The sequence below is a fragment of the Lissotriton helveticus genome, chromosome 11, assembly GCF_964261635.1.
Source record: "Lissotriton helveticus chromosome 11, aLisHel1.1, whole genome shotgun sequence".
NCBI classification, from domain to species: domain Eukaryota; kingdom Metazoa; phylum Chordata; class Amphibia; order Caudata; family Salamandridae; genus Lissotriton; species Lissotriton helveticus.
The window spans coordinates 75,332,662-75,360,321 of NC_136072.1; the positions used below are offsets into that span (position 1 = coordinate 75,332,662).

At 45.2% G+C, this 27,660-nt stretch overlaps 1 protein-coding gene across 5 annotated transcripts in view; it reads left to right on the top strand.

Annotated features, from left to right (window-relative positions):
* LOC144791618 (dehydrogenase/reductase SDR family member 4-like) overlaps positions 1 to 27,660 on the top strand; it is a 379,701-nt gene that overhangs the window by 342,782 nt on the left and 9,259 nt on the right. For all 5 annotated transcript variants that reach the window (XM_078666343.1, XM_078666346.1, XM_078666345.1 and 2 more), the window contains exons 7-8: positions 19,337 to 19,388; positions 22,981 to 23,115. In XM_078666343.1, the coding sequence (XP_078522469.1) occupies positions 19,337 to 19,388; positions 22,981 to 23,115 (187 nt within the window). The remainder of the gene's footprint in view (positions 1 to 19,336; positions 19,389 to 22,980; positions 23,116 to 27,660) is intronic.

A 27,660-nucleotide genomic window follows, 5' to 3' on the forward strand; every position in this document is an offset into this window, starting at 1 on the left:
GATCATTCAGGGGAAAATAGGTTCCTTTATATGGAATTCAAAATCCCCTCGTATCTCCTGGAAAAAACTAAGGAGGAAATTGAGGATGGGAGGGCTGGCACTACCAGACATTTTAATCTACTGTCATTCATTCCATCTAAAAAACTTTAGGTTAATGGCGGATAAAGCAGACACGTCCTCAATGGGTAGGTTATTTCAGGCGCTATTGCAGGGTATTCCGCAAGGTCATGAATATTTCCCGTTTAAATTTGGGGATCCTAGATTTTACAAAAAAGTGAGGTTGAAGATATTGGATACAGCCATGAAGAATTGGGTATTCTTCAGGAGAAAGCTAGGGATCCCGTATTATATGCCTCAGGCTCCAATATGGGATTCCCCAGGGACACCTGAATGCCTGAAAGACCAATTATCAATTCCCCTTAGAATGGCGGGCATTTCAAAATGGCAAGATCTCCAAAATAACTCACAGCTTTTAGATAGGGATACCATTTCTAATTTGACGGGTGGAACCTTAACTCGATTTAAGTACTACCAGCTGTCTAGCTGGTGGGCCACAATATCATGGGCCCCAGATGATTTAGTAGGTAAGGTAGATGTAGTAAATAGAAAGGGAAGGTGGAAAAGAGAGGTATCCTATTGGTACGAGACTATGTTAGAGACAGAGGGAATTACGCAACAAGAACTCCATAAACTATGGGGGGGGGTAGCGGTTTTGGATTTTAATAATTTAGAAAACTTGTGGAAGGATTCATTCATGATGCTACATACAATAGTGAAGTCCGCACCCCTAAAAAGGAATCACTTATTCACTCTGTATAGAGTATACTTTTCGCCCAAAAAACTTGCCAAGATCACGAATTCAGAATATCTCTGTCCAAGATGTAAAGCCCCCACTGCGGATGACCTCCACATGTTTTTGGAATGCCCTAGGCTTACAAGTTTTTGGTCACAAATAGAAGGATTTATAGCAGAAGTGTTGGACATACAATTTCCAATTACAGTCGGGACAGTTTTCTTTGGGCTGATTCCAGAGTGCCAGCTTAATGACCTGGAGACCAAATTTGTTTTCTATCTAATGGTCTTAGCAAGAAGGGAAATATGTAAGGCCTGGAAGAATATCAATCCACCTGTTTTTGCTGAATGTTTAAAATACATCATCTACATCTCGGAGTTGGACATAGCCTGCGATAGTACCAGCTATGATAAAATCTGGGCGGCCTTAGTGGCGTGGCGGAACAGATGAGCTAAAACTATATTCCGATGATTTCACCTGGGTTCTGCTGGTGCTTAGCCTCCAGTTAAACCGAGGGCCATGGACATACGAAGAACTGGAGTGGAAAGCAAGCAGAAGTGACCAGTGGGGTCTGCCAAATCTCTCTTCTTTTCTGCTCTTGCTGAGGGCGGAACATCGTAACATTGGAGTGAAGAGAGGGGTTTCCCCATCTGGTAAACCCATTATTGGTATATGAGGAATAAAAAAAAAAAAAATTAAAAAACCAGACGCGCAAAACGCAAAAATGGGGCAGGGTAGAAACACCATGACCCCCTAAGCCTGTTCAGGAGGTTACACATGGACCCACAGGGCCAAATAAAGCATTAAAAAAATTAATAAATCGGTGAGATTCGGGTACGCAGTGCAAATTTCGGCTGAATTGTTTTTTTAAAACGACACATGGGCTCTCGCGCTTCGTTGCTAATTAGCCCCCGGGGGGGCCAAGTCCCGTGGGCATGATCAAAAAAAGTGTGGGGGGCCCAATCCCCCACAATGCCATGAGAACCGCCACCCCGGGAACTTTATCATAATATAGGTTCATCGCCCCCCGCAGCCCAGGGGACCTCCTCCCCTGGGGCTTCTTAAAATTAGTTGCGGGGGTTCTCAGGCCCCACAGCCCTGGGGACCGCCACCCCGGGGGCTTCTTTAAATCAGGTGTGGGGGGCACTCAGGCCCCCACAGCCCTGGGGACCGCCACCTCCAGGGCTTCTTTAAATTAGGTGTGGGGGCTCTCAGGCACCCCAACCCTGGGGACTGCCACCCCCCGGGGCTTCCTAAAATTAGGTGGTGGGGCTCTCACACCCCCTCAGCCCCAGAGACCACCACCCCCGGGGTTTCTTAAAATTAGTTGCAGGGGGGCTCTCAGGCCCCCCCAGCCCCGTGAACCGCCACCCCCAGATCTTTAAGAAATGAATGATGGGGGGCTCATGGCCCCCCTGCTGCACCGGGGACCGCCACCCCCGGGGCTTTATTTTTTTTTTTTATTCCCTGTGTGGGAGGCTCAAGCCCCCCCACACGCCCCGGGGACCGCCACCTCCCTGGGGCTCTAAAGATTCAAATTGAGGGGGTCCCCAGCCCCGGGGACCACCACCCCCCTGTGCTTTGTAAAATATGGGAGGGGAGCTGCATGGCCTCCCTCCTGGAGCCTTATCGTGGCCCTGGGGACCGTCACCCCTCAGAGACGGCTCCTGCAGTGTCCTGGGGTGCCCACCCCTGGGACACTGTAGTTTGCAATGACAGGGCGGGAGCCTCGCGGCCCCCACCCTGTCATTGCAAACTCTGCTTTGCTTCATTAGCAAATAAGATTGCTTTTCCACACGGGGAGCAGCATGTTAGCTGCTCCCCATGTGGAAAAGCAATGCCGGCTCCAGCAGAATGTGGGGAGCCGGCTGGGACTGTGGGGGGATTGGGAACCCACCAACGGTCCCCAACGGTGAGGGCCAACCCCGCGGGAAGGGGCCCCCGGTGCTACAAGGGGCCCGGGAGAAGGGCCACGCGGCCTCCCTCCTCAAAAGTAAAAAAAAAATACAAAGGCCGGCCCAGGGGATGGGGTCCCCGGGGCCATAAGTGGCCTGGGAAGGGGGCCACGCGGCCCCTTCCCCAAAAGTTTCAAAAGAAAAAGGCCATGCCACGGAGGATTGGGATCCCCGGGGCTGATTAAGGCCTGGGGAGGGGGGCCACGCGGCCCACTTCCACATTTTTAAAATTCAAAAACTAAAATTATGGGGCAGGCCCTGGGGGATGGGGTCCCCCAGGGCCAAAAAAATTGAAAAAGAAGAGGGACTACACAGCCCCCTTCTTAGAATAAAAAAAGACCGGCATCCCACCGGAGGCCACGCCCCCTCCTTTCATCACTCTGTAAATGCGCCGGGAAATGAATTCCCCTTAAATACTGGGCGTCCCTGGGGGCCAACTAGCCCACCAGAAACCTCCAGTATGCACCAGGGGGCTGCGTTGCAGACAGGTGTTCTGAGGCCACGCCTCTGTTTACACCTCTCTACAACGCAGCTCTGTGGCGCTTACTGGAGGTAGCTGGTGGCCTAGTTGCAGCCCAGGGACCCTCAGTATTGACGGGAAGTTATTTCCCCAACTTGAAACGCGCCACGGGGCGCGTTTGCATATTGGTGAAAGGAGGGGGCTGGGCCTGAGTTCACATGTGTGCAAACACACCCTGTGGCATGGTTTAAGTTGGGGAATTAAATCCTTGTGAATCCTGAGGGTCCATGGAGTCAACTAGCCCACCAGGTACCTCCAGTAAGTGCCACCGAGCTGCGTTGCAGAGTGTTGTAAAAAGGGGTGTGACCTCTGAACACCTCTCTGCAACGCAGCCCCCTGCTGCATACTGGAGTTCCCGGTGGGCTAGTTGGCCCCCAGGGACCCACAGGATTGAGGAGGAATTAATTCTCTAACTTAAAACGCGCCACAGGGCGTGTTTGCAGACATGCCACATCAGGCCACGCCCCCTTCCTTCACCACTGTGCAAACGCACCCCATGTCGCGTGTTAAGTTGGGGAATTAATTATCTTTCAATACTGAGGGTCCCTGAGGGCCAAATAGCCCAACAGGTATTTCCAGTATGCACCAGGGAGCTGCATTGCAGACAGGTGTTCAGAGGCCACGTCCCTTTTTACACCTCTGCAACGCAGCTCTGTGGTACTTATTGGAGGTACCTAGTAGGCTAGTTTGGCCCTAGAAACCCTCAGGATTCAAGGGGACTTAATCTCCCAATGGCCACAGGACGCGTTTACACAGTGGTGAAGGGAGGGGACGGGGCCTGAGGTGACGTGTGCAAACACGACCTGTGGCGCGTTTGGGGAAATAATTCCCCTTCAATCCTGAGGGAGCATGGGGGCCAACTAGCCCACCAGGTGCTTCCAGGAAGCGCCACTGCACTGCGTTGCAGAGAGGTGGTGCAGGCTGTGCACCTTTTTACACCTCTCTGCAATGGCGCTTACTGGACGTACCTAGTGGGCTAATTTGCCCCTAAAGACTCTCAGGATTCAAGGGGACTTAATCTCCCAACTTAAAATGGCCACATGGTGTGTTTACACAGTGGGGAAGGGAGGGGACGGGCCTGAGCTGACATGTGCAAACACGCCTTATGGTGCGTTTTAAGTTGGGGAAATAATTCCCCTTTCCCCTTGAATCCTGGGGGACCCTGGGGGCCAACTAGCCCACCAGGTTCTTTCAGTAAGCGCCACTGCGCTGCGTTGCAGAGAGGTGGTCTAGGCCGCGCCCCTTTTTATATCTCTCTGCTACACAGCTCTGTGGCGCTTACTGGATGTACCTAGTGGGCTATTTGGACGCTAAGGACCCTTAGGATTGAAGGGGAATTATTTCCCCAAATTAAAACGTGGTTTGCACAGTGGTGAAGGGAGGGGATGGTGTAGGAAAATGGCTCTATACATATACTGGACCGAAGTAAAATCAGCTGAACTACGAATTCAAATTTACTCACCTGTTATCAGGAGAGACCTCAGTGCTGCATCTTTGAGCACAGTACTGATCCTGAAAAGTAATTCTAACCGTACTTACCAGTAACTTGAATTTCCTTTCATAGGCTAACATTGACTGGTTTCACTTGGAAATTTTTCTAAGTGAGGAGTTTTGGAGCTTTAATATATTGATCTAAAATCAGCCGAACTACAAATTGAATTTCTTTCCATAGGATATCATTGCCTGCTATATAAAATATATATAAATACATTAAAAAAAATATAAAATAAAAAAAAACATTATTAGAATTTAAAATTTAAAAAAAAACATTGTTTTCAATTTATATTAAAAATATGTAATGCAATTTAAAAAATAAAATATCTAAAAATAAATAGTTTAAAAACTGTAGTAGAGGAGGAGCTTAGCGCGCACCCAAGATGGTCGCATGAGCTCAGGGCTCCCGGACCTTCGCCACCTCCACCGACTATCCTGAACCCTATCCTGACTTGGACGACGGGTTATTACTAGCACGGCCCTGCTGATCGTTTATCCGTTTTCGGACTTTGATTTGGCCTTCGGGAGCTGAAGATATGGACTTTTGAACTTTTCCGGCCTGCTCCATGGTACTGCCCCCGGGCTCGGTTTCTCTGCCAGCCGGACAGTAATTGAACAACAACGGATCATGCGAGCCTCCTTTGCCCGGTTGTCTACTTTCAATTTCGTTTCTCGCGCTTAGACCTACTTGACTTTGTCTCGATCGCCCTGGCTTGCTGCTTTCAACCTAACCACGATTCACCAACTGGTGACTCGGCCTCCTGCTATTTATCACTTGGTGATTGGTTCTCATCTTCATTTCTACATTGTTGTGGGCGCATCGACTTTAGCCATTTTTACTAGGTCTCAGAATACCCTTCGGGGCGCATGAACCAAGATGGCCACGAAGCCTGAGAGAGAGAAACGCAAGACCAGACCGGCAACGCGAGGGGGCTCCGTGCAATCAAATGTCATGGACAGATACACCCTTGCTAAGGGCTCCCCGGGCGGATCGACTAAATCCCCGGCCACTGTGGGAGAAGAATCCCCGATGGATGAAGAACTGTCGTTGAGGGAAGTCATGGGCGCCATTGCTGGGATGAAGGCCACGCTGGGTCAACAGTATGAGGCCCTGGCCCACAAGTTGGATACGGTTGCTATCGATGTTACCTTGATCAGGGCTGACCTTGCAAAAACCAATGAAAAGGTCAAATCCCTCGATCTAAAGACATCTAGTCTTGTTACTGACGTCTCCGATTTACAGGCAGAGGTCGGTAACTTGCGAGCCGCCCGTGACTATCTCACTCGACGCCTGGACGACTTTGAGGGCCGTGCAAGACGAAACAACGTCCGTCTGGTTGGTGTCCCGGAAACTTCGGAAGCATCCTCGGTGGACCTGCTGGTGGAAGATCTGGTCCTGAATCATCTAGCACCCAAGGGCCTCAGCAAGTTTTTTGCTGTTGAACGTGCACACAGGATCCCGGGTGGCCCGCCTAAGCTGGGAGCCACTCCGCGTCCCATCATTGCTCGGATCTTTAACTTTCGGGACAGGGATGCGATCCTGCAAGCGTCACGCCTATCTGGTCCAACGGCGTATGAGAACACTGCAGTCAGCTTTTACCCGGACTTTACCCAGCAGGTTCAGAAACAGCGACTTGGATTCCAGGGGGTGAAGAAGAGACTGAGGACTAGAGACATGAAATACGCCATGCTTTTCCCGGCCCGGTTACGTGTGGTGTACAACGAACGAACATTTTTCTTTGATCATCTAGGGGTGGCAAGTGACTGGCTGGACACGCTGCCCCCGGGACCAGATCGTTCTGAACATTCTGGACATTCCGGTGGTGCAGAGGGAGGCCCGGTGGAGCAGGAATAGGGGGCGGAATCAGCTCCCAGTCCATCGTATTGACTTTCGGCTGTGGTTTGGTGCTATGCCACTATTGTTTGCTAACATGCTATCTTATTGGGGTGTGGGCGGGGGGATGGGTGAGTCTTCCTCCTCTGGGGTTCTTTTTGTAGAATAGTTGTATGTTAGGGCGACAGGCACACTGCAAGTTGGGGTGATTTTTGAGTCTTACGCAGGGGTGCGGGGTGTGATGTACGGGGTCGTTTGGGGGGTTACAGTTTCCGTTTCATTGTTTTCTTCAAGGCATATTATCGATGATCTCCTGTTGTACAGTGTCGCACCCGGTGTGGGGTGGGGATGGGGTTGATCTCTGGGATGGGGGTAGGGGACTTAATGTACTGTGTTGGAACGTTAACGTGTTGGGGGATAGGATCAAACGGGGCGTGGTGTTGCAGCTCTTGAAACGGTTGTCCCCTGATGTGGTTTTGCTGCAGGAGACGCATTTTCTTGGCAATACGTGCCATGCAATGAATAGGCGTGGCTATCGTCTCGTTGCACACTCAGGTTTCACTTCTGGCTCCAGGGGGGTGGGCATTCTGGTTCGGAACTCCCTCCCTCTTGCTGTTGACAACATCATCCTTGATGACAGGGGACGGTATGCGGCCATTGTGGGGCGCTGGGAGGGAAGGGTTGTCATCCTGCTCTCCGTCTACGTGCCACCGGGTCTCCAGACTACCACTTATGCGGATCTGGGAAGAGTGATCTTGGGAGTCCCCGAGGGTCTGCTTGTAGTGGGTGGGGATTTCAACTCTGTAGTGTCGGGGATGTGTAATCGCTACCCTCCCCGAGAACTCGCGAAGTCACATTCCTGGTTGGGGGACTTCCTGGAGGCTTTGGGGCTCACCGACTGCTGGCGCCTGCTTCATCCTGGGCAATTGCAGTATACTTTCCACTCTGGTGACCATGGCAGTCTTTCGAGACTTGATTATGTGCTGATGCCCTCCTCCCAGGCCTCCTCCATAAGGGAGGTGAAACATCTAGCTAGGGGTATCTCGGATCATTCCCCACTGTGGTTGGTAGTGGACGCTCACTTGGGGTCGGAGGGTAGGGTGGCCCCGATCAACTCCTGGTATCTTCGCGATCCCAAGGTTAGGGCGGAACTAATTAAAACGATTGACCAATACTTTGCTGAAAATGTGGGTTCTGTTTCCTCCTCTGTCACGTTGTGGGAAGCTTACAAAACTGTTATTCGGGGCCAGGCCCTCTCTTTGATTGGCAATGTCAAGAGACGTAGGCGGGAGGAGGTTGTCCGTGTTGAAAATGACATCACTGTTCTTGAGGGGGAGTTGGAATCCGAGGTCACCCCGGAGAGGCTGCACCTTTTGAGTCTAAAACAACTCGAGTATAGAGCGCTGGTGACTGATGCGGCAAAGGAGATGAGCAGGGAACAGCAGGGACGTCTGTATGATGTGGGGGATAAGGCGGGGAAATTGCTTGCTTGGCTGGATAAGAGGGAACGTGCGAGTCGGGTGGTCCCTGTGATTGTTGATGTGAATGACGTGAGTATCACCGACCCTGCTGATATTGTTGAATGTTTCGCTGACTATTTCCGGGAAGTGTACTCCCCCGTCTCTGATAGACCTGAACAGGACTCCCACTTGCTCCTGCGCGATATCTCGTTGCCACGTTTGTCCGACCCTGAAAGGGATCTTCTAGAGGCTCCGCCTACAGTTGATGAGGTTGCTACGGCCATCCGCTCGGTTCACTCGGGGAAGGCCTCGGGTCCTAATGGGCTCCCTATAGAGCTTTATAAGCTCCGTCTGGATGTGATAGCGCCGTATCTGCGGTCGATGTTCTTGGAATCACTGGAGGCAGGCTCCCTCCCTCCTGACCAAAGATTGGCTTCCATAGTGGTTATCCACAAGGATGGCAAGCCACGTGACCGCTGCGCCTCCTTTAGGCCCATATCATTGATTAACGCCGAACCGAAGATTCTGGCCAAAGTGCTTGCCAACCGTTTGGTCACTGTCATAGGCGACCTAGTTCACCCGGACCAATCCGGATTCATACCCCATCGTAACACGGCACTCAATCTCAGGCGCCTGCATGGAGTCCTCGCGCGAGCGGCGACTCTGCGTGAACCGGCCATCTTGGCGTCTTTGGACGCCACCATGGCGTTTGATACGCTGGAGTGGCCATATCTTTGGGAGGTTCTCTCTAAATTTGGCTTTGGCCCCACCTTCATTGACTGGGTGAAACTGCTCTACACCGACCCCTTAGCCCAAGTGGTGGTAAACAGTCGTGTCTCGGCCTCCTTTGCTCTTGGTAGGGGAACGCGCCAGGGCTGTCCTTTTCCCCTCTCTTGTTTGCCCTTGCTTTGGAGCCACTGGTGGCATGGCTGAGATGGGAACCGTCCTTGAAGGGCATTAGATGGACTCCGGAGTTTGAAGACCGAATATCCTTATATGCAGACGATATACTCCTATATCTTACGTCGCCTCGGAAATCGTTGATTGTCCTTTTTGATGTTTTGACTTCTTTCCGTAAAAACTCCGGTCTGGTCATCAACTGGTCGAAGTCTTGCATCTATGTTCTCTACGGTGAGGCTCCTCTCCTGCCTCGTGGATGTCCTATCTCGGTGGTGCGGGAGGGATTCAAGTACTTGGGGATTTTTATCACCTTGGACCCTGTGCTTCGTTATGAATGCAATTTGTTGCCCCCTCTCCAGCGCCTCCGTGCCGATGTGACTGCATGGGGCAGGCTCCCTCTCTCTCCTCTGGGACGGGCGGCGTTATTTAAGATGATGTCGCTCCCTCGGTTCCTTTATGCATTGCAAAATACACTTGATATTGTGCCTGCCCGCTACTTCCGGGAGATTGAAAGTCTACAGAGACAATTGGTATGGGGGGGCCGTCCTCGTATTGCTCTTGCGAAGCTGACGCTCCCGTGGTACGACGGGGGTATCGCGCTCCCGGACATCCGCCGCAACTATTGGGCCTCTCAGCTGGGGGCCATCAACCACTGCATTTATGGTCCTTTGCCGAGCCCAGCGTTTGAGATGGATAGATGGCTGCTGCCTGGTGGAGACTACAACAGGGCTCTGTATGCGAAATCTGCTATTGGATCTCTCACGGGCCCCACTAGGACGGCGGTGCAGGTGTGGTATCGCGCTACAGCGGCCCTGGGCTGGGCTGATAAGCCGACCCGGGCTACCCCGCTTTATGCATCGGAAAAACTTGGCTCCGTCTGGAAGTCGAAGGGTTTCGATAAGTGGGATGTGATCGGTATCAGCAGGGTGAATGATGTGTGGACCAAGGGTAGAGTTAAGACGTTTGAGGAGATGAAAGTTGAGTATAACTTGAATGATAGAGAATCCTTTCGATATGTGCAAATCTGACACGCGGTTTTGTCTGTATTTCCCCTGGGCTCGGATATTCCAGAGGCGTCCCCGCTCGAAGATCGGGTTCTAGACGGGCATGTCCCTGATAGCACGATCTCACTCATATACAAAAAATTGATCAATGCCAGAACCGACCTACTGAGTAGCCTTCGAGAGGTATGGACTAGTGACGGTCTGGAGCTCGATGACGAGGACTGGCAGTCTGCGATCTCTTCCCCGAAGGAAGTGGCTATCCCGGCGCGCCTCCGGTTTGTCCAGCTCAAAATTCTTCATAGGGTCTACGTGACTGGTCCCCGGTTGGTGCGAATGGGCTTCTCTGTGGATGGACTGTGCAGGCGTGGCTGTGGTCTGGTGGGTACGTTTCTCCATATCATTTGGGAATGTCCTGCTATGATGAGCTATTGGACTCGCGTGCATGAAGTTATGAGTGAGGTCACGGGTGTGCAATCAATGCCTGAGGCGAGGCGGTGTCTGTTGAATGTCTGGGAGCCGAACGATTATGACCTGGCGCAGCTTCGATGGGTGACCTTGGGTAATATGATTGCTAAGAGAGACATTGCTCAGTTGTGGGGTGCCCAGAGGCCACCGACAGTTCTGGTGTGGCAACAAAACATGGACTGGTGCATGTTTAGGGAAAAGACAGTGTATGGGCCCGATTCACAGAACTAACTTAAGACAAAATCCTAAACTTACTACTTTTGGTATTCACAGAAGTTAGGATTTTATCTTAAGTTTGTCTTAAGACAGACTTAAGACAGACTTAAGACAAAATCCTAACTTAAATCTGTCTTAAGTCTGTCTTAAGACAAACTTAAGACAAAATCCTAACTTCTGTGAATACCAAAAGTAGTAAGTTTAGGATTTTGTCTTAAGTTAGTTCTGTGAATCGGCCTCTGTATGTTTCCCGTGGCACGCCCCGCAAATGGGGGAAAATCTGGAATCAATGGAACGCATACCCTGGGGATGTCTGTACTCCCCCCCATTCAGAATTGGATACTGACCTGTTGTCCTCCCAGCCTGATGTTTCCTCCACGGGAATCTAGATATCTTGCTTATTCCTGGTCTCCTCCCCCTTCCCCAATCTCATCACATACTTCTGACATCTGATTTGAATATGTATCCCCCTAGCGCCGAAATGACACAACTGTAATGTACTGCCTTGTTTTCTGTTTTTTCTTTCTATGTTTTATTTTTTGTTATTTGCATTTAATAAAAAGATTTAAAAAAAAAAACTGTAGTAAATCAGTATAAAAAAAATAAATATAACAATTAATACATTTAAAAATTGTCATTTACAAAACCTTTGACATTCACTGAAAAAAACAGGTTTCAGACATGTTATAGTTAGGAATTAGCATTTAAAAAAACCTTAGAAATTCACTGAAAAAAGGTGGGGGAGAGTCAAGATGGCGGGCTGATTCCGCCGAGCGAAGGAGGCAGTGCTGGAGGCTCCCGACTTTCCCCTGTTTGATGTATGAGGAGAGCGTGGTTTGACGCATACAGAAACCGCGGAACTTGCAATATCTAACTGAGGATAGGAGGAACCGGAGTGATTGATTTAACTGGACATTTCTGTGCTACGAGCCCGTTAGTGAGAACGTAGACGCGGATGCTGAGATTCTCGCTTAATTTGGGCTGGCAGAAGCTGTCGGCGCTGAGGCTGATACAGACTCAGCCGTTTGCTGGCCGGTGGATCTGGTGGGCGGGCTCCGCCCTGCTCCCTGCTCACTCCAGCGCTGTTCAGCGGGATAGCATTTCAAAATACTGGAGGTTAAACGAGTGGATGAGATGATGGCACCTAAAGCGTGGAGAAGCGTGGCTCAGTGGTTAGAGGCGGCAGACCCGGAAGCTGAGATCAACCGTGGACCAGGGTTCGATTCCCCGCCTCGGCGGGTCTCGGAATCAAAAATTCCACGGACTTGACAATTCTCGCTCCGGTGCCTACTCGACTCACGGGGTCACACTCTGCGACTCTGGGCAATAGCTTGCTTAATCTCCACTACGGCCCCTCGCGGCGGGATGCCTGGCTTTCACCTTGTGGACACCCTCCCGGGGTTTCTCACAGGGGAATACCAGGACGGGTTCCCTAAGCAAGCGCTTAGATACCGTGTCGGTGATTTGCGCTATATAAATTCATGTACATTCATGTACACCTAAACAAAACACACGGTCGACCCGGACAGTGAAAAACGCTAAGACTGACTCCTCAGCTACAACAAACACAGCTATTAAGATAATAAGTGGCTGGACTGCTGCTATTGTCGATGAAAGTCGAGTAACTGAGCGCTCAATGTTGAATGGGGCAGCTGCTCAGATAACAATTCAGGGGGCCTCCAAACCACTGATTCAACCTTCTTCACTTGCTGTAGCCTTGAAACAAAGCAACAGTAACCTGAATGGCTGCAATATTGTATCTGGCATGTCTAACAAGGGTCATATTGAGAACTCTGGTTCAGCACAGAATATATCAGAAACATGGCCAATTAAGAAAACGCTAACGGGGCTCGAGAGTTCCAGCCCCAGTGAAGGAGTTAAAAATTCACTGGTTTCTCAAGAGCAGTCCGACAAGGAGACTGAGATATGCATCACAATGGAGAGTGCTGATCAAGTGGAAAACGATTTAATCATTGAAGGCTTAAGCAAATCTGGCTGTGTTACTGGAGATAAGGGCGAGGACACATTGGACTCCCTAAATGACCAGGGGAACCATGTCTCCCCAGACGCTGTAGGTTTGAGTGAAGAGCATTCTGCCGTTCAAACACAAGCAAAGGAGACGACTAACATAGACATGGATGGCCCCACTGTGGGGCTAGAGGAAGAGGCATCAGATGAGAGTCTAAGCATAGAATATGAAGAGATTTCCGATGAGGAGGGGATAAAAACTGCTAGTAGTGGAACAAATACTTTTAAAACAAATGGTTTGAAAAAAGGGAGAATGAAAGCGAAATCTAAGCTGAAGAAAATCGGGGGCATTACTATGACTAAAGACACAGCTTTGGCCAATAAAGGTAAAAAATCGATCAGAGGCGAGAGCCCCCTAAGGAAATGGATACAGGCGAAAGGAGGGGTAAAAAACATGGCCTTAAGACTATCAGGTACAAGCCCAGAAGAGGATTTAAACTTAAGGTGTAAGGGGAACCCAACTTCAGGATCGAGGGACTCTAGTTCCCCAGTGTTGACGACCGTGGCATGTCGCCAATCTGTACATATTGCTGCTACTGATAATGTGATGTCCGGCATCGACATATATGACGCCCCCGCCTTGGATACTTCTAGTTTTACCTCTACCCCCATGACTTCAGCTATCGAAGCCAATACTGTTATCCATCCCAGCGTATATCCTAGTTTGATGGCAGTGGAGGAAGGACTTGGGGGGGAAAACAGCAGTTTCCGGCACTAGACTGGCTGGCGCCTCCGCAATTACTAGGATAACAAGTGCCAATACTAATACTAACATATTGCCTACTGGTTGTACCCCAGCTCCGGTCCAGTACCCATTATTGCTTCAATGTCTACCAATGAGATGCCATCTGCGACAGAAGTAGGGGGAGTAGAATCTTCTATGACCTCCTCTACTGACTTAATTATGCAGACTTTAATAGCGCAAAGACAAGAAGGGCACCAATACTTCCTCCAGTTGCGAGAAGACAACTCTAAATTACAGACATTTATGATGGAAGTATCAAGTAAACTGGGGGGGGGTAACCCAAGAAATCGAAGAAATAAAACAAAGAGTAGTCGAGGTAGAAGAAGGGGCTGCTAGAACTGATTCTCTGGTTCACTCACATACTGAACGAATCGCCAAACTAGAAGCAAAAGTAGAGGACATGGAAAATCGTGCGAGAAGGCATAACCTTAGACTTTTTGGGATCCCGGAGGGGTCAGAAGGCGCTGACCCCCGGTCTTATGTGGTAAAATTGTTTCAGAAGGCATTCATTGACTTATCAGACTGGGATTGGGGTTCCCAATTACAACGTGTGCACAAATTACCTCTGTACCAAAGAAACAAAGCTAGTAAATTTCCACGGTCCTTATTGATAAATTTTGGGAACTTCTTGTTGAGGCAGGCGGTCTCTCTAAAAGCCAGACCGAACAATCCTGTGACAGTTGATAATTTAACCTTTTTTGTGCGCTCAGACTTGAGCAAGGATACTATGGACAGGCGCTGGCAGCTACGACAGTTAATTGATCCATTTAAAGATACCGGTTGCACGGTATATCTACAGGAGCCAGCCCGCCTTAAGGTTGTTAGAAATGGCCAAGTGTATGTTTTTGTGGACATAAAAGAAGCCGAAAAGGCATTAGCTAAATTTAACACCTGATTGGGGCCACTAGTCAATGTGACATTTTTTTCCTTCTTTCCTTCTATTTTCTTTCTTCTAAATGCTCTTTTTTTCTTTTGAATGAGATCTGGTTATCATGTAACTAGTTAGTATTATGCAAACACTATAAGAATTGATTCACGTGCTTTCGATATGGAAATAAGTCCACGCTCTCCTCCTGAGGGGGGGAAAAGGTCCCTTTTTTGGGGGGATAGTTGGTGCTAGCCTCTGTACCTACCACTTCGCGACACTGCCACTTCATCGGCAGCAGGGGATAGAGCGGTGTTCTCTCTGCAGGGACTTGAGGGTGGGGTGGGAGTGCTTGTCTGGGGAGCGTCTACAAGGGGAGAGGGCTCGGGTTAGGGGTGGGATAAAAGGGGGAAAAATCTTATTGCAAGAAAGAAAGATTGACAATTATAGAGTGAAATCTCTCTTATTTTTCGGTTTTAAGCAATATGGAATGCAGAGGAGAGGGAAATGTCTAGTTATAAGGTATGCATTTCTTTAGATGTCTGATATGGAATGTTGCTGGTCTCAACAGTAAATATAAGAGGAGACTTGTAAAAGAGGAAATGAATCTTTATATACCTCATATAGTATTTATTTCAGAAACTCACATTGAGTTTCAAGATCGCAAATTATTATCTCAAATGGGATATGATCTTGTAGTGTGTTCAACGTTAGGGGCTTCAAATCGGGGCGTAGCTATTTTGAAACAAAAGCATTTGAGGATGGAAATCATTAAAACTCTAGCTGACGTATAAGGGATGTGGGCAATTGCCCAGGTGCAATTTGGTCAGAAGTGCTATGTGTTTTCTCTGGTTTATGGGCCTGATATCGATGAGCCTAAGCTGTTTGAACAATTAAATATAGAGTTACTGGAATGGGAGGGTGAATTGTTGATAAAGGGGGATTTTAACTGTGTCATGAATTACAAGATAGATTCTACAAGTAAAGGAACTATAACTAGGATGCGTAAAGTTAGGGCAGCAATTGTGGAACTAGGTAGGTTACACAATTTGAAGGATTTTTGGCATACTAATTACCCTACCTTATCAGGATTTATGTACTATTCGGCTCTCCACAAAGGCTGCTCTTGAATTGATATGGCGTGGGCAACGGATAATATTCTTGAGAATTGTAAAATAGAACTCTGCCCTAGAGTCTCGTCTGACCATAACCCCATATTGTTAGAATCGAAAATTCTTGATAAAGAAAAAGCTCCCCAACAGTTCACATTCCCTAGATATTTATGTACGGATGCTTTATTTATCTCAGGTATTAAAGAACATATAAGAGAATTTATAGCAATTAATATTAATTCTACTACAGTTACTTTTGTATGGGATGCCTGTAAATGCAGCATAAGAGGCTTTGCACAGCAATATATTCTTAAGAAGAATGCTGAAAGTCGGAGGGTAGACAGTGCAACTACATCTAGTATTTTAACAGTTGAACAACAGCTGGTAGAAGCTCTCATACAGGGTAAATCAAATGTTGAAGAGTTAAGAATGGAACTAGTCTCATTACGGTCAGCATTAAAAAAGATTCTCAGGGAGCAGTATAGTTCAAAAATACATAATTATAATTTGGCACAATATGAAGGGGGTTATCGAATTGGCAAAATCTTGGCATACAAGGTGGCAGATAAGAAAGCCAAAACAATTATTAAATCAATAAAAGGGACAGATGTGACAAAGTATAATAGACCGGATCAAATTCTAGACCAGTTCGCTGAATATTATTGCAATCTGTATACCCCAGAAAACATACTATTCAAGAGAATATTATGCACTATTTGGAGAAATATCTACCCAGGCGACCAAGCAATGAAGCTATTAAACATCTTGGCTCTAAAATTATAACTACTGAAATAGAAATAGCTATACAAGCACTACCTTCAGGAAAAGCTGCAGGTGAAGACTGTCTACCGATAGAGCTTTATAAGATTTGTGTTAAGTAACTTCTTCCGCTCTTTCAACTTGTAATAGACTTTATGGGGGAAACAGGAAGTGCTCCTCCTTCCTGGAAAACGACAAAAATAGTGTTTTTTTTAAAAAAAAGCAAACCTCCAGAAGATTGTGGGTCATACAGGCCCATTTCATTAATTAATACAGATGCAAAAGTTTTCGCAAAAATTTTGGCCAACCGATTGTCACCTCTTATGCCGGAATTAGTAAATGTCCAACATCATGGGGTTGTGGTGGGGAGAGACACCACTACCCATGTTAATACGCCCATCACTGCATTCGATGTGGCCTCGACTACTCTCACCCCGCTCGGAATGGTTATGCTGGATGCGGAAAAAGCATTCGACCGAGTGAGGTGAGAGTATTTTTGGGCGACATTGAGTGCATTTGGTATACAGGGTCAATACCTTGGATGGGTCCGATCTTTATATGACTACCCTACGGCAATAATAAGCTATTCAGGAGCTAATTTGGCAAACTTTCCAATAAAGAGGGGAACCAGGCAGGGTTGCCCGTTATCTCCCCTGCTTTTCACATTATCTTTGGAGCCTTTTTTAAATGCACTAACGGCCCAAAACAGTATTAGTCCAATGCAACATGGAGGAAAGAGCTTAAAAATACCTGCTTTTGCAGATGACATAGCTATATTCACCACCGATTTAGCTATGGCTATTCCTGCGATATTCGATGAAGCAATTAAATTTGGAGAGATAGCAGGATACAAACTAAATGTGAGTAAAACTCAAGTCATTGCTAATTACAAACCTGCTCAATCGATACCAGGACTTTGCCCCAATGCTGTTTATTTAGGAATCAGGCTCGCGCCCGAAGTAGAGAAAATAATATCACTGAACTATGACCCATTGCTTAAGGAGATAACTACGTCTTTTAAAAATTGGCACAAGATACCACTTAGTTTGGTAGGACGAATCAACTTAATAAAAATGAAGATCGTACCAACATTTTTGTACTTATATAGATCTATCCCATTACAACTTAACAATCCTTTTTTTAAAAAATTGGAGGGCATATGTAGTAGTTTCATCTGGGGCTATAAAAAGGCCCGCAGATCCATTGCGATTTTGAAACTACCAATAGAAAAAGGAGGTTTAAATTGCTCGGATTTTAATTTATACTTCTTTGCAACCTTTTTCCGGCGCTTACGTAGTCTTTTGATAAATGAAAACTCCTTATTTTTTCATCAATTTATGTTGGGACCAGATAGTAACCAATTTTTGTTTTGTGTGCATGATCCAAATTATTTTAAAAGAGTCAAATTTAAGACCACTAGACACATTAAAAGAATTTGGGATCAAATTATGATCTTAGATAAGATATTCTTTTTTAATGCTGAACTTCAAATATGGGATAACCCAGGAATACCCTGAATTTTTTCTGATGGAGCGGGGGCTTTGTGGATAGGGCATGGTATAATTACTCTAGGAGACCTATATGGACCGGACGGTTTCCTAAACTTCACCGCATTAAAATTGATGTATAAAGTTAACGATGGTATGTATTACAAATACATTCAGATAAAGGATTTTTTTGTTAATAAAATAAAAATTGATAGAGTTGAATATTCAGATACATTAAAATGTCTTTACTCGGGTCAAACTAAATCGCTCATAAGTGAGAGTTATGGGTATTTAAATTGTGGTAGGATAGGAGACTGTGAGAAAATGGCGGATAAATGGTCCAATAGATTAGGAATCAACATCAATTCGAATCAAATTGCAGGATCACTTCGGCAAATAAACCAAGTAGTTCAATCTTCTAACTTAAGGTTACAATTCTATAGAACCGTGAGTCAAATCTATTATACACCACAAAGAATTGCTGGATGGGCACCTGGAAATGCCGCTAGCGAGTGTACTAAATGTCCTAAATGCAATTTGGAAGCGGCTGGCATTGAACACATGCTCTACCAATGCCCGGAACTTGGTATGTTTTGGAAAGGTATAATAACGGTCCTAAATAATAAACAAACAATACTCCCACCACTCTCGGCTCATTTAATACTGCTCGATATCCAGGATATTACTAGCAGCCAGAAGGATTTGATAACAATAGTTTTTGCATGTGCCAGGCTAGCTATAGCAAGGACTTGGATATCTAAAGAACCTCCCTGTGTAATGGAGTGGTGGAGTCTTATCAATGAAATCTATACAATGGAAATATCATTGGCAAAACTAAGGGGTCCCAGGGCATTGAAAGGGAGGGAAAAAATGTGGGGCTCATTTATTTGACATGTTTATATTTCTGTATCTTTTTAAGGAGATCAACCGACCTTGTACTTGCTTTTGGGCTATGATTTAAACATTCTGAATTTATGTATTGTATTCCTCCGTTTGAACTTTAATGCAAATACTTATGTTTGGATGTCAAAATTTTCTTTTTTTTTCTTTTACATATGAATGTGAAGAATTGTTTCTTTTCTTGCAATAAAAAAAATTATTTAAAAAAAAAGAAATTCACTGAAAAAAACATAGGTTTTAGGGGTGTTATAGTTAGCTGGACATTTCACTTGTACAATACCATTGAAATTTCTCCGTTATAGTTAGTTGTAACACCCCTAAAACCTATGTTTTTTTCAGTGAATATATATACACACACACATATATGGCATTATTTTACATTAAATAAATTGACCTTGGTGGGAAAGGCATGCATGGTAAACATACAGCATTGTAAAGGCATCCATGGTAAAGGTAATGCATAGTAAAGGTATAGTCATATAACAGCAGCAGGAGCATGCAGTACGCCATTGTAGGCAATAGGACATAGTTCAACAGGGTGGAGTAAAATTATTCTGCTAAGTGTTTGAATGTGTATTAAACGTCCCTGCTCCCCTCCACCCACTGACGAAGAAAACACCACACACATGTACACATTGAAACTTGCTGACACAAACACCACATACAGAACCAGGCATTCTCCCTACATGCGCAAACATTTATACATTTGTGCATGCCTGCACAGATACTTGCGCATGCAGTCACCCACACACACCCATCCTGACTCTAATCTTTATTCTCATCGCTCTCTCTCTTACAGAGGGGGATCCATTGTCCTGACTTCATCTGTAGCTGCTTATACATTTGTTCCAGTAAGTATTTTCCATTATTTATTAACTACGGTGGCATAATGGTAAATCATTTCACGTAATTTTGTAAAATGTGAATGGTTCATTGCGTACATTTTTGATTCGAGGACACATTGAAACAAACACACTGTGTTCTTTTGCTATTCCAATTCGTCTGCTTTAAGTATTTACCACAAATGTCACCATCCGCCGTAATGGTGTATTACACGATTCAATTTTACAGAGGCCTTATATATACTGAGCCACATAGACAAAGCAGTGGCAAAGCCAACCGGTTTGGTACTGGCTCTTGGCTTTTACAATTCTTTTTGCTAGAACAGTTTTTGTATGTAGACATGTGACACTGTGGTGGCTGGTACCAGAATGGGGGGATTCCTTGCTAATGTAAAAAAAGATTTAAAAAACGAAACTATGTTTCACCCTTATCAATCTTACAAGTAATAATTGCCATGGAAACTCTAGATCAACCTATCAAGGAAGATGTAACTCTCCCTACAAAAGCTGATTACATTTGCATTCACACTGAATACACAGCTAACAGTGATGACGAGCATTTCTCACAAAGGTGGAGGGAAATAAATGTTGGATCTTTGGGTACCTTACACAGGGTTATGCTATAGGAGAAGACCAATTGCAACCCGATAATCCACTGAAAATGACAGAACACACAGAGGCCATCAACCTATACTCAAAATGAGTTTCCATCAGCAAACGATGGCAGGAGCATGCATTCAATCCCCTTCCTTGTTCTGAAGAACAGCACACTGAGATTAATACTAGACTTGATACTCGCTCAAAGATAAATCAAAAAAGGACCTTGCAAGATGACTACTCTGCACAAGGTTCTCCCAATAGAGGAGGAACAGCAATTCTGGAACACATTGGACTTGTATGAATATTTTTATCTACCTATGCACAAAGCCCATAACCAATGTGTGTCGTTCACAGAACATGGCAACCATTACTCATTCAAAGACCTCCTATTTGGCATAAAGTTAGCACCAAGACAATTGCAAAATGTCTAGCATTTGTGGTAATACCTCTGGGTTGCAAGTGCATTTATTCAGGTCTACTTTTCCCTGGATTACTGGCTGGTAAAGTGGAGGTTCAGAAATGTCATACCTACACACAACAGACAGTCTTTTTGCTACACAAACTAGCGTTTATTGTTAATTTATCCTTGTTAACTTGTTTATACTTTCAAAATGTATCTATTCAGGCTAGTCCCATATTCTGAGCTTGTTGTTTGAGAAATTGTCATTGGGAGTTTGCAATGTTCTGGATGTATAAAAACAGTAACAGGCCTATATATTTATAAGGCTCCAATTGAGCCAGTGAGTTTGCAATCCTTGGTTTTAAGGTATTTTAGTAGGCGGTTATCAGTTGCCACATGATTACACAGTGTTGAGGGGTGGCTCAGTGTCCCTTTTGGTAGTGAAGAGTATACATTGCTAAAGAAGGAGACATTCAAAATTATATGGACTTCAGACCAGGTTTGGCAAGATATAAAACATTGCTGTGATATCCTACAAATTGCCGTGGGAACTCCTCTGTGCATAACTGGAATTGGCAGAGCAATTGAGAGATTTGAGTTTAAAAGACCAGGAAACGAAAGGCTACTTATATTATTAATCCATAGATTTAAAAAAACATTCTGAATAAGGCAGCAATGCTTTTTTACCATTGTTTGTCTTATTTAATCACCTGTCTGTCAATTTCAATGAGGCACATTGGGATGATTCATTGTACACCAGATGCTGAGTAGAAGATGCTCATATTCTCCACATGATTGCCGTCCAAATCTGGGCAAATATTTGTTGAGAGTCTTTAAATTATTAATCTCATCCGCTATCTTTAATGTTAGGTATCTCCATAGTAAGAGAGGACTTTAACCATTTACCCTTGTTGCTGTGTCTGTCAGATGATCCTGGTGTTTGGACAACATTTTGAAAAATGATATTGTGATGTTACAATATTGTGTCAAAAATATTGGGACAGAAAAATAATGTGGATAGCAATATCAAAGGTAAAAATATCGGGACTCATTTATGATGTTTTGACATAGGGCAGCGTCGCAAGGAATCTTGCGGCACTGCTTTACAGCAAAACAAAAGCACAGGAATGCATTGTATCTATGAGATATGGTTCATTCAAATCCATTTCCCCTATGGCGGTGCACAATGGGCTGCCATGTGCCAATGGAGGCATCCTTGCACCAGGGTGCAAGGGTGCCTGCATTCTGGGGCTGATTGATTTTGTGCAGGAAGGGACACCTTCCTGCACAAAATCAATCACATCTGGCGTTTTCCTCTTTTTATGTGCAGCACACATAGAAAAGGAAAAAACGAGGAGAAATGGGTCGCATTAGAGTTTGACGCATTCACAGGTTTATGATTTGTCGTAAATCTGGGAATGCTTCAGATTCCATTGGATGTTGCATGGACTCTTAGTCTTTGAATTAATGTTCATCACTAAATTGTTATAATATTATAACATGCCATTGCTACTTATAAGTAACCAAGTGTTACTAACTGTCTGGAGGTTCAGGATGTTAATCATTCAAACAGTTCCACAATCATGACAAGTTTGGTCTACTCCTGAGAATGTTGGAGCAGTAGGCATGATAAGCAATCAAGGCCTCAGTGGCCATAAATTCCGACTCAGTGTCTCACTTCATTTTATGATGATGTTATATTGTTGAATAGTAATGTTCCTTGGAATTATTAGCATCCTGAACACCGTGGCCCCCACGCTGATACCAGAGGACCACCCACATATTTAAAATCCCCTCTTCCTGATGAGCATCTCTGTGTCTTCAGTATATCTGCCTCACTAGTGGATGTACTGAAGATAAAGGCGAGCTGAGACTATGGTTGTTTTGCCCACTCAGTGTAAATTTTTCTGAAGCATATTCCCTAGCAGAAAGAGAGTTAAATAAGGCAGGGATACAATCACTGTGACCTGGTGTCCATTTGGTGGAAGGAAACCCAGGTCAATGTTGTCCAAAGGCCACTGGTGTAACGAAACTCGAGGGGGCCTCCCTGCAAGGCACGTGGAGGGGCCCCCTCCGGGCTCAATCAGGAGTTCTGCAGCCAGAATGCTGTGCTGAGGACCCCCCCCTGCACCGCGGGGGCTGCGGCGCCTGTGTTACGCCCCTGCCAAAGGCAGAGGCACACGGTAAATTACGCTGGGAAAGACCTAATTGCTACAGTAGCAGCTGCTCTTCCTAATGGGTGGTGTGGGGGTAGGGTAAGGTTTGTTTGGATTTTATATGAGAATCTGTCTGCAAGGATTTTGTGAATACAACCAAAGTAATACATTGTAGATATGTGGAAATCTTTAGTGTAGCTGCCTCTTCCTCTCACCAAATATATACTGTTTTCCCTTCTTTTCTTCAAATGTCATATTTAAAAGTCAATTTGCCCATCCTACTTTTCTTCTTTACTAAATGTATTTCTGCATGGAATCTTGATTCCGTAGAGCATGATTTCGAACTTTTGTAAAGTGTGTAAAGCATTCTGTGAATTGGGTTTTCATCCTCCTCATGTTTCTCTTTGAAGTTAAGTAAATATTCTTATTTTCCTCCCTGCAACAGTATTTTGGTGCCTACTGTGTCAGTAAGACTGCCCTCGCTGGTTTGACCAAGATTATGGCATCAGAATTATTTCCAATGAATATTCGGCTAAACTCATTGGCGCCTGGAGTGACGAGGACAAAGATGAACACTCCTGTAAGTATTGTCAGCATTAAACAACTAGGTAAAGGGGGTACTCCTGTGTATGCGGATGAAATGCAGATCTCTTTAAAAATGTCCTCAATTCAGGACATCTATCTTCAAATAAAGTGACTCTGGAACATGCATTATTAGATGTAATTTAGAGTAAACTGAAATTATCATTCTTATCCACAGACCAAGAATTAGGCAATGCATCACTACTGATATGACAGAGGAAAGGGCCCAGTGCTCCTGTCTGAAATTCACCATTAGCAAGTTATAGTTTGTATTAACTGTTTCTTTCATACATAAAATTCAATTCAATTCAATAGATCTTTATTCGGATTCAGCAGTTGTATCTATAAAAGCACAGGTCAAATAAATCAAATATAAAGAAATACTTTAAAATCTATAAAAACACAGAAATATGATACACGTAAGAAGTAAAAGGAGATGACATATGGGATATGCACATAAGTTGATTATTGCCACTCACTTATAACCATACTTGGGGGAACATGTTAAAATTCAGCCTGCTTTCAAAAAGGAACTTACTCGGATGACCAAATCATCTTCTTCTAATCTAAGAATTTTAGTATAAGCTGTTTTATGGTCAATAGTGGCAGTTTCCTTAAAAAACTGAATCAAAAACAGTTTTGTGTACATTTGATAAAAATTGCAAAAGAAAAAAAAGTGTACCTTGGTTTGTTTACTATGGTTGTCTCATGGGTACAACGTTTGATCAAGTTTAGTACTGTACCCTAGCGGAAAACAAAGCATGTGTTTCACAGTAATTGCTCTTAGGCGGATCAATAATCCTCTTTCCCATCGATCAATATTCTACAAGAGGTAACCTGTTGGCAAATTAGATGACATATTGATATATACTGTGCTACTGATGATTTTGACAACTCTTCATCATGTCTTAACATATTATACTTTTCATACAACATCCCCTGGAGCGATTTTTCATACATTCAGCAACCACCCTTATACATTATATACACTTGACAAAAAGAATTGAGACCTTGAACAATACTCTGTGGTTTAGTAGGAACACCATGTACATCCTCTTTGCCAAATGTTATTACCGTCAACTAGACAGGCTTACAAAAGTGACTGTGGTGGCAGTGAAATGATTGTAATTGCAGGAAAGGATGTTTTACCTATTGTCCGTTAGAAATAATGGCCTACTGACCTGTCCTGTGTTTTTCTAAATTGGTCTGCCAGTCCCCTATGACTGGATCCTCCACTCATCTGTGTACGGCATTGTCCCCTGTATATACCTTACTTGGGTGTATAAAGTATACATGTTGAGCATCTCAGACACGTGGATGTGGGCTCACTGGGTTCCTGTTGTACTCACTGTATCAAGTGGCACATTGGATGGAGGTTTGGACAAGGAGCATAGCCCCCGCAGATGTGGAATTGCAGGGCATCCCAGTGAACTGTGTAAGGGTCCTTGGTAGTGGCTCCTACTGTATTGTGTTAAGATGAAGAGAAAGAGGGTCCCTTTTAAGCAAAGGAGTTTCATGTTGACCTTTGTTGCCCCATTACCCTCTGGAGGGGCACATCCCCACAGGTTACAAGATAACTAAGTTGGGCAGCATCCCTTGGCTTTCTGCTCTCAGGAGACACCCTGCCAGAAACCGGTCCTAGGAAGCTTGAATCCGGTCCAGGGAAGGCATGGCTTAGCAATTCGGGCTGGACTGTTCCCATGAGGCACAGGGTCAGACTGATTTGCATATGGCCATGTCTGAACTGGGGTGGCAGAGTGGGTTAAAGAACGGTGATGGATTAAACCCAGATCGGTTGACTGGGTGTGAGTGTTTGATTGGTTCAGAGGCTCCATCCATCACCACCCCTTTTGTACCCCTTTTTCGCCATAAGTTGGCAGGGTATGCGCAGACGTGAGTCCCTTGCTCACTTTGCCCCTGGATTCAAGCAAGCCTGGCTGAAGACGGCTGTAATGCCAGAAACCGGTCCTAGGAAGCTTGAATCCGGTCCAGGGAAGGCATGGCTTGGCAGTTCGGGCTGGACTGTTCCCATGAGGCACAGGGTCAGACTGATTTGCATATGGCCATGTCTGAACTGGGGTGGCAAAGTGGGTTAAAGAACGGTGATGGATTAAATCCAGATCGGTTGACTGGGTGTGAGTGTTTGATTGGTTCAGATGCTCCATCCATCACCACCCCCTTTTGTACCGCTCAGGAGGCACCCAGCACCATCCATTGCCACCACCCTTCATGTTCACATTTCCTGCCACACACCATGGTTAAACCATTCTGACGGAAATAAGCAAATGGGCAGGGCTAACTTGATTCAAGCCCCTGCACACCTACCTTCTGCAATATAAAAATGGGATGGAAACTTCCAGCCTGTGTGTTACAATTTCTTTTTCTTGAATCAGGGTTCCTACACCAGTGCTGACCATGAAACTCTTTGAGCTCCAGAGATGGGTAACTGCCAACTCACCTTGCCATGTTTGGGACCAGTAATGTGTGGACTTTGACCCAAGAATTCCATGAGGAACTGCCTAGAGCCTGCTCAAAGGGATGTAGTAGATCAGTTGCTCTTGAAGGGAATTAAAGTTGCTCCTGCATGAGGAAGGATCTGCTCAGAAGGGGAGAGAAGATGAAAGAGATGAAGTAGAAGAAGCTTAACAGTTTACTGTTGCCTCTGGTAATGACCTGCACCATTCTGTGTAAGTGAGGAACATAGATCCTCAATTCAACCAGCAGTGGAACAGAACTGCATACCTTGCTGCATTGCCCTTACCAAGATTCTTTTGGACAGCTGAATTCCTTATCTTAAACAGTATCACAAAACCATGTGTAACTAAAGAAAGATTGAACTGCCATCTGCTGGTCCTTATAAAAGGAATCAAGAGTCATACCTTCAGAGGAGCTTAAACTAAAGGATACGTAATCCCCATAACAAGGAAGGATGTGCACCTAGTTTGTTTGGGTGGTACATTTTTATGTTCGGGCCTGAGGAAGCTCCCAAGTGCAAGAGCTGATGATCTGCAACCACTGAAACTTCACCAGAGCATCCTCATTCTGAACATATGCTGCCTCCTCTCTACTGGGTGCCGAAGACACCACTTGTAGCAGGCTGGGCAAGATCACTGCCTGCGGATTGGTGTGGGCTGTGCACACCATAGAGAACACCAAATTCCTTCTGTTGGATGCTAATGCAGTCTGCCTCAGATAGTACACACATCCAGGATGGAAAAGATACTATGTGATTGCACCCTGACAGGGATGGGGCTATAACATTAGTGAGAGGGAAATTATTCTCTGATTAAAAGAGTTTGTGTACACCATCAGAAGACCTAGACTTAAACTCTATCAAGTGGAAGTAGAAGAATTACTTTAGAAACAATCACTGTAATTTTATTTAACAAAACAAGAGTCTTACTTTGGAAAGAACTTCAAAGCATGCCTTCATCCATGCCCTCAATGAAATTATATGGGGAACTGTTAAAGCACTTAGGGCATAAAAGCAAAGCACCCTAAAAACCGACAGTATTCGGACTCCCATCAGAGTACCAGCCGCACTAACAGTAACAATCCCAGCAGCACACACACCCCATACTGTCTAGCAGTCACACACTGCTGACAACCCTCACACCCCTCACAGTGGAGTAGTCTGACAATACTGACAGCATTCTCTAACCCTCACACACTACCAGTCTCACACTACTAACAAAAATGTTACACACTGCACAGAGTTGCATTCCCACACTATTGCCAGCACTGTCACACCCCTCATAAAGTAACAGAGATACACTCTCCACAGAAGTTAACATTCACTCACAACTGGAAGAAGCCTCACTCCCATCACAAAATGGCAGCAAAGTCAGAAGATCAGGCTTATAACTGAAATAGCTTCTTCATTGATTGGTCAGTTTGTGTGCATGCTGTTGCCAATCGGTATGCAGGTGAATGCAAGAATAACTGAATAGGTGTATAATATGTGCGGTGGTGCAAGTATGAGAGACCGAGTAAATGGATGACGAGTCAACAAGTGCACTGATGGATGAATTAGTGAGTTCTTGGAAGAAAGATTCTAGCACATTCAGTTATAAGCCAGACATACTGCCCTTGTCAACACTCATTCTGGTTTGTCTCTCTCTTCTGTTCATTGCAGTATGTGAATAGTTTGAAGATGTTCCCACTTATGAAAGGGATGGTCCTTCATTTATACTTCTGGTTCAATTCATTTCATTTACTGCATTCATGTGTAATTTGTGATGCTCACTTGACATTGCAGACCAGTAAATGTGGTATGCAGTAGAGTTGGATTTATAAAACTATTTAAACATAGAAGATTGCATATGTAGACTGGCCTATAATTAAATCTAAAGATGTTATGGTAGTTAATGCTGCTGAAATGGAGGTATGGTTGAGCAGAGCTATTTACATGCCTGGCTCTATCTTACATGCAGGTGACTTTGTCCCAGGCCAGCCAGCCTTTCACTCCACCTATTCATCATTAGAGTTTATTTTTAAAATATAATGCACTCTTAAGGTAGGAAGACATCATCAGTTGTTTCTT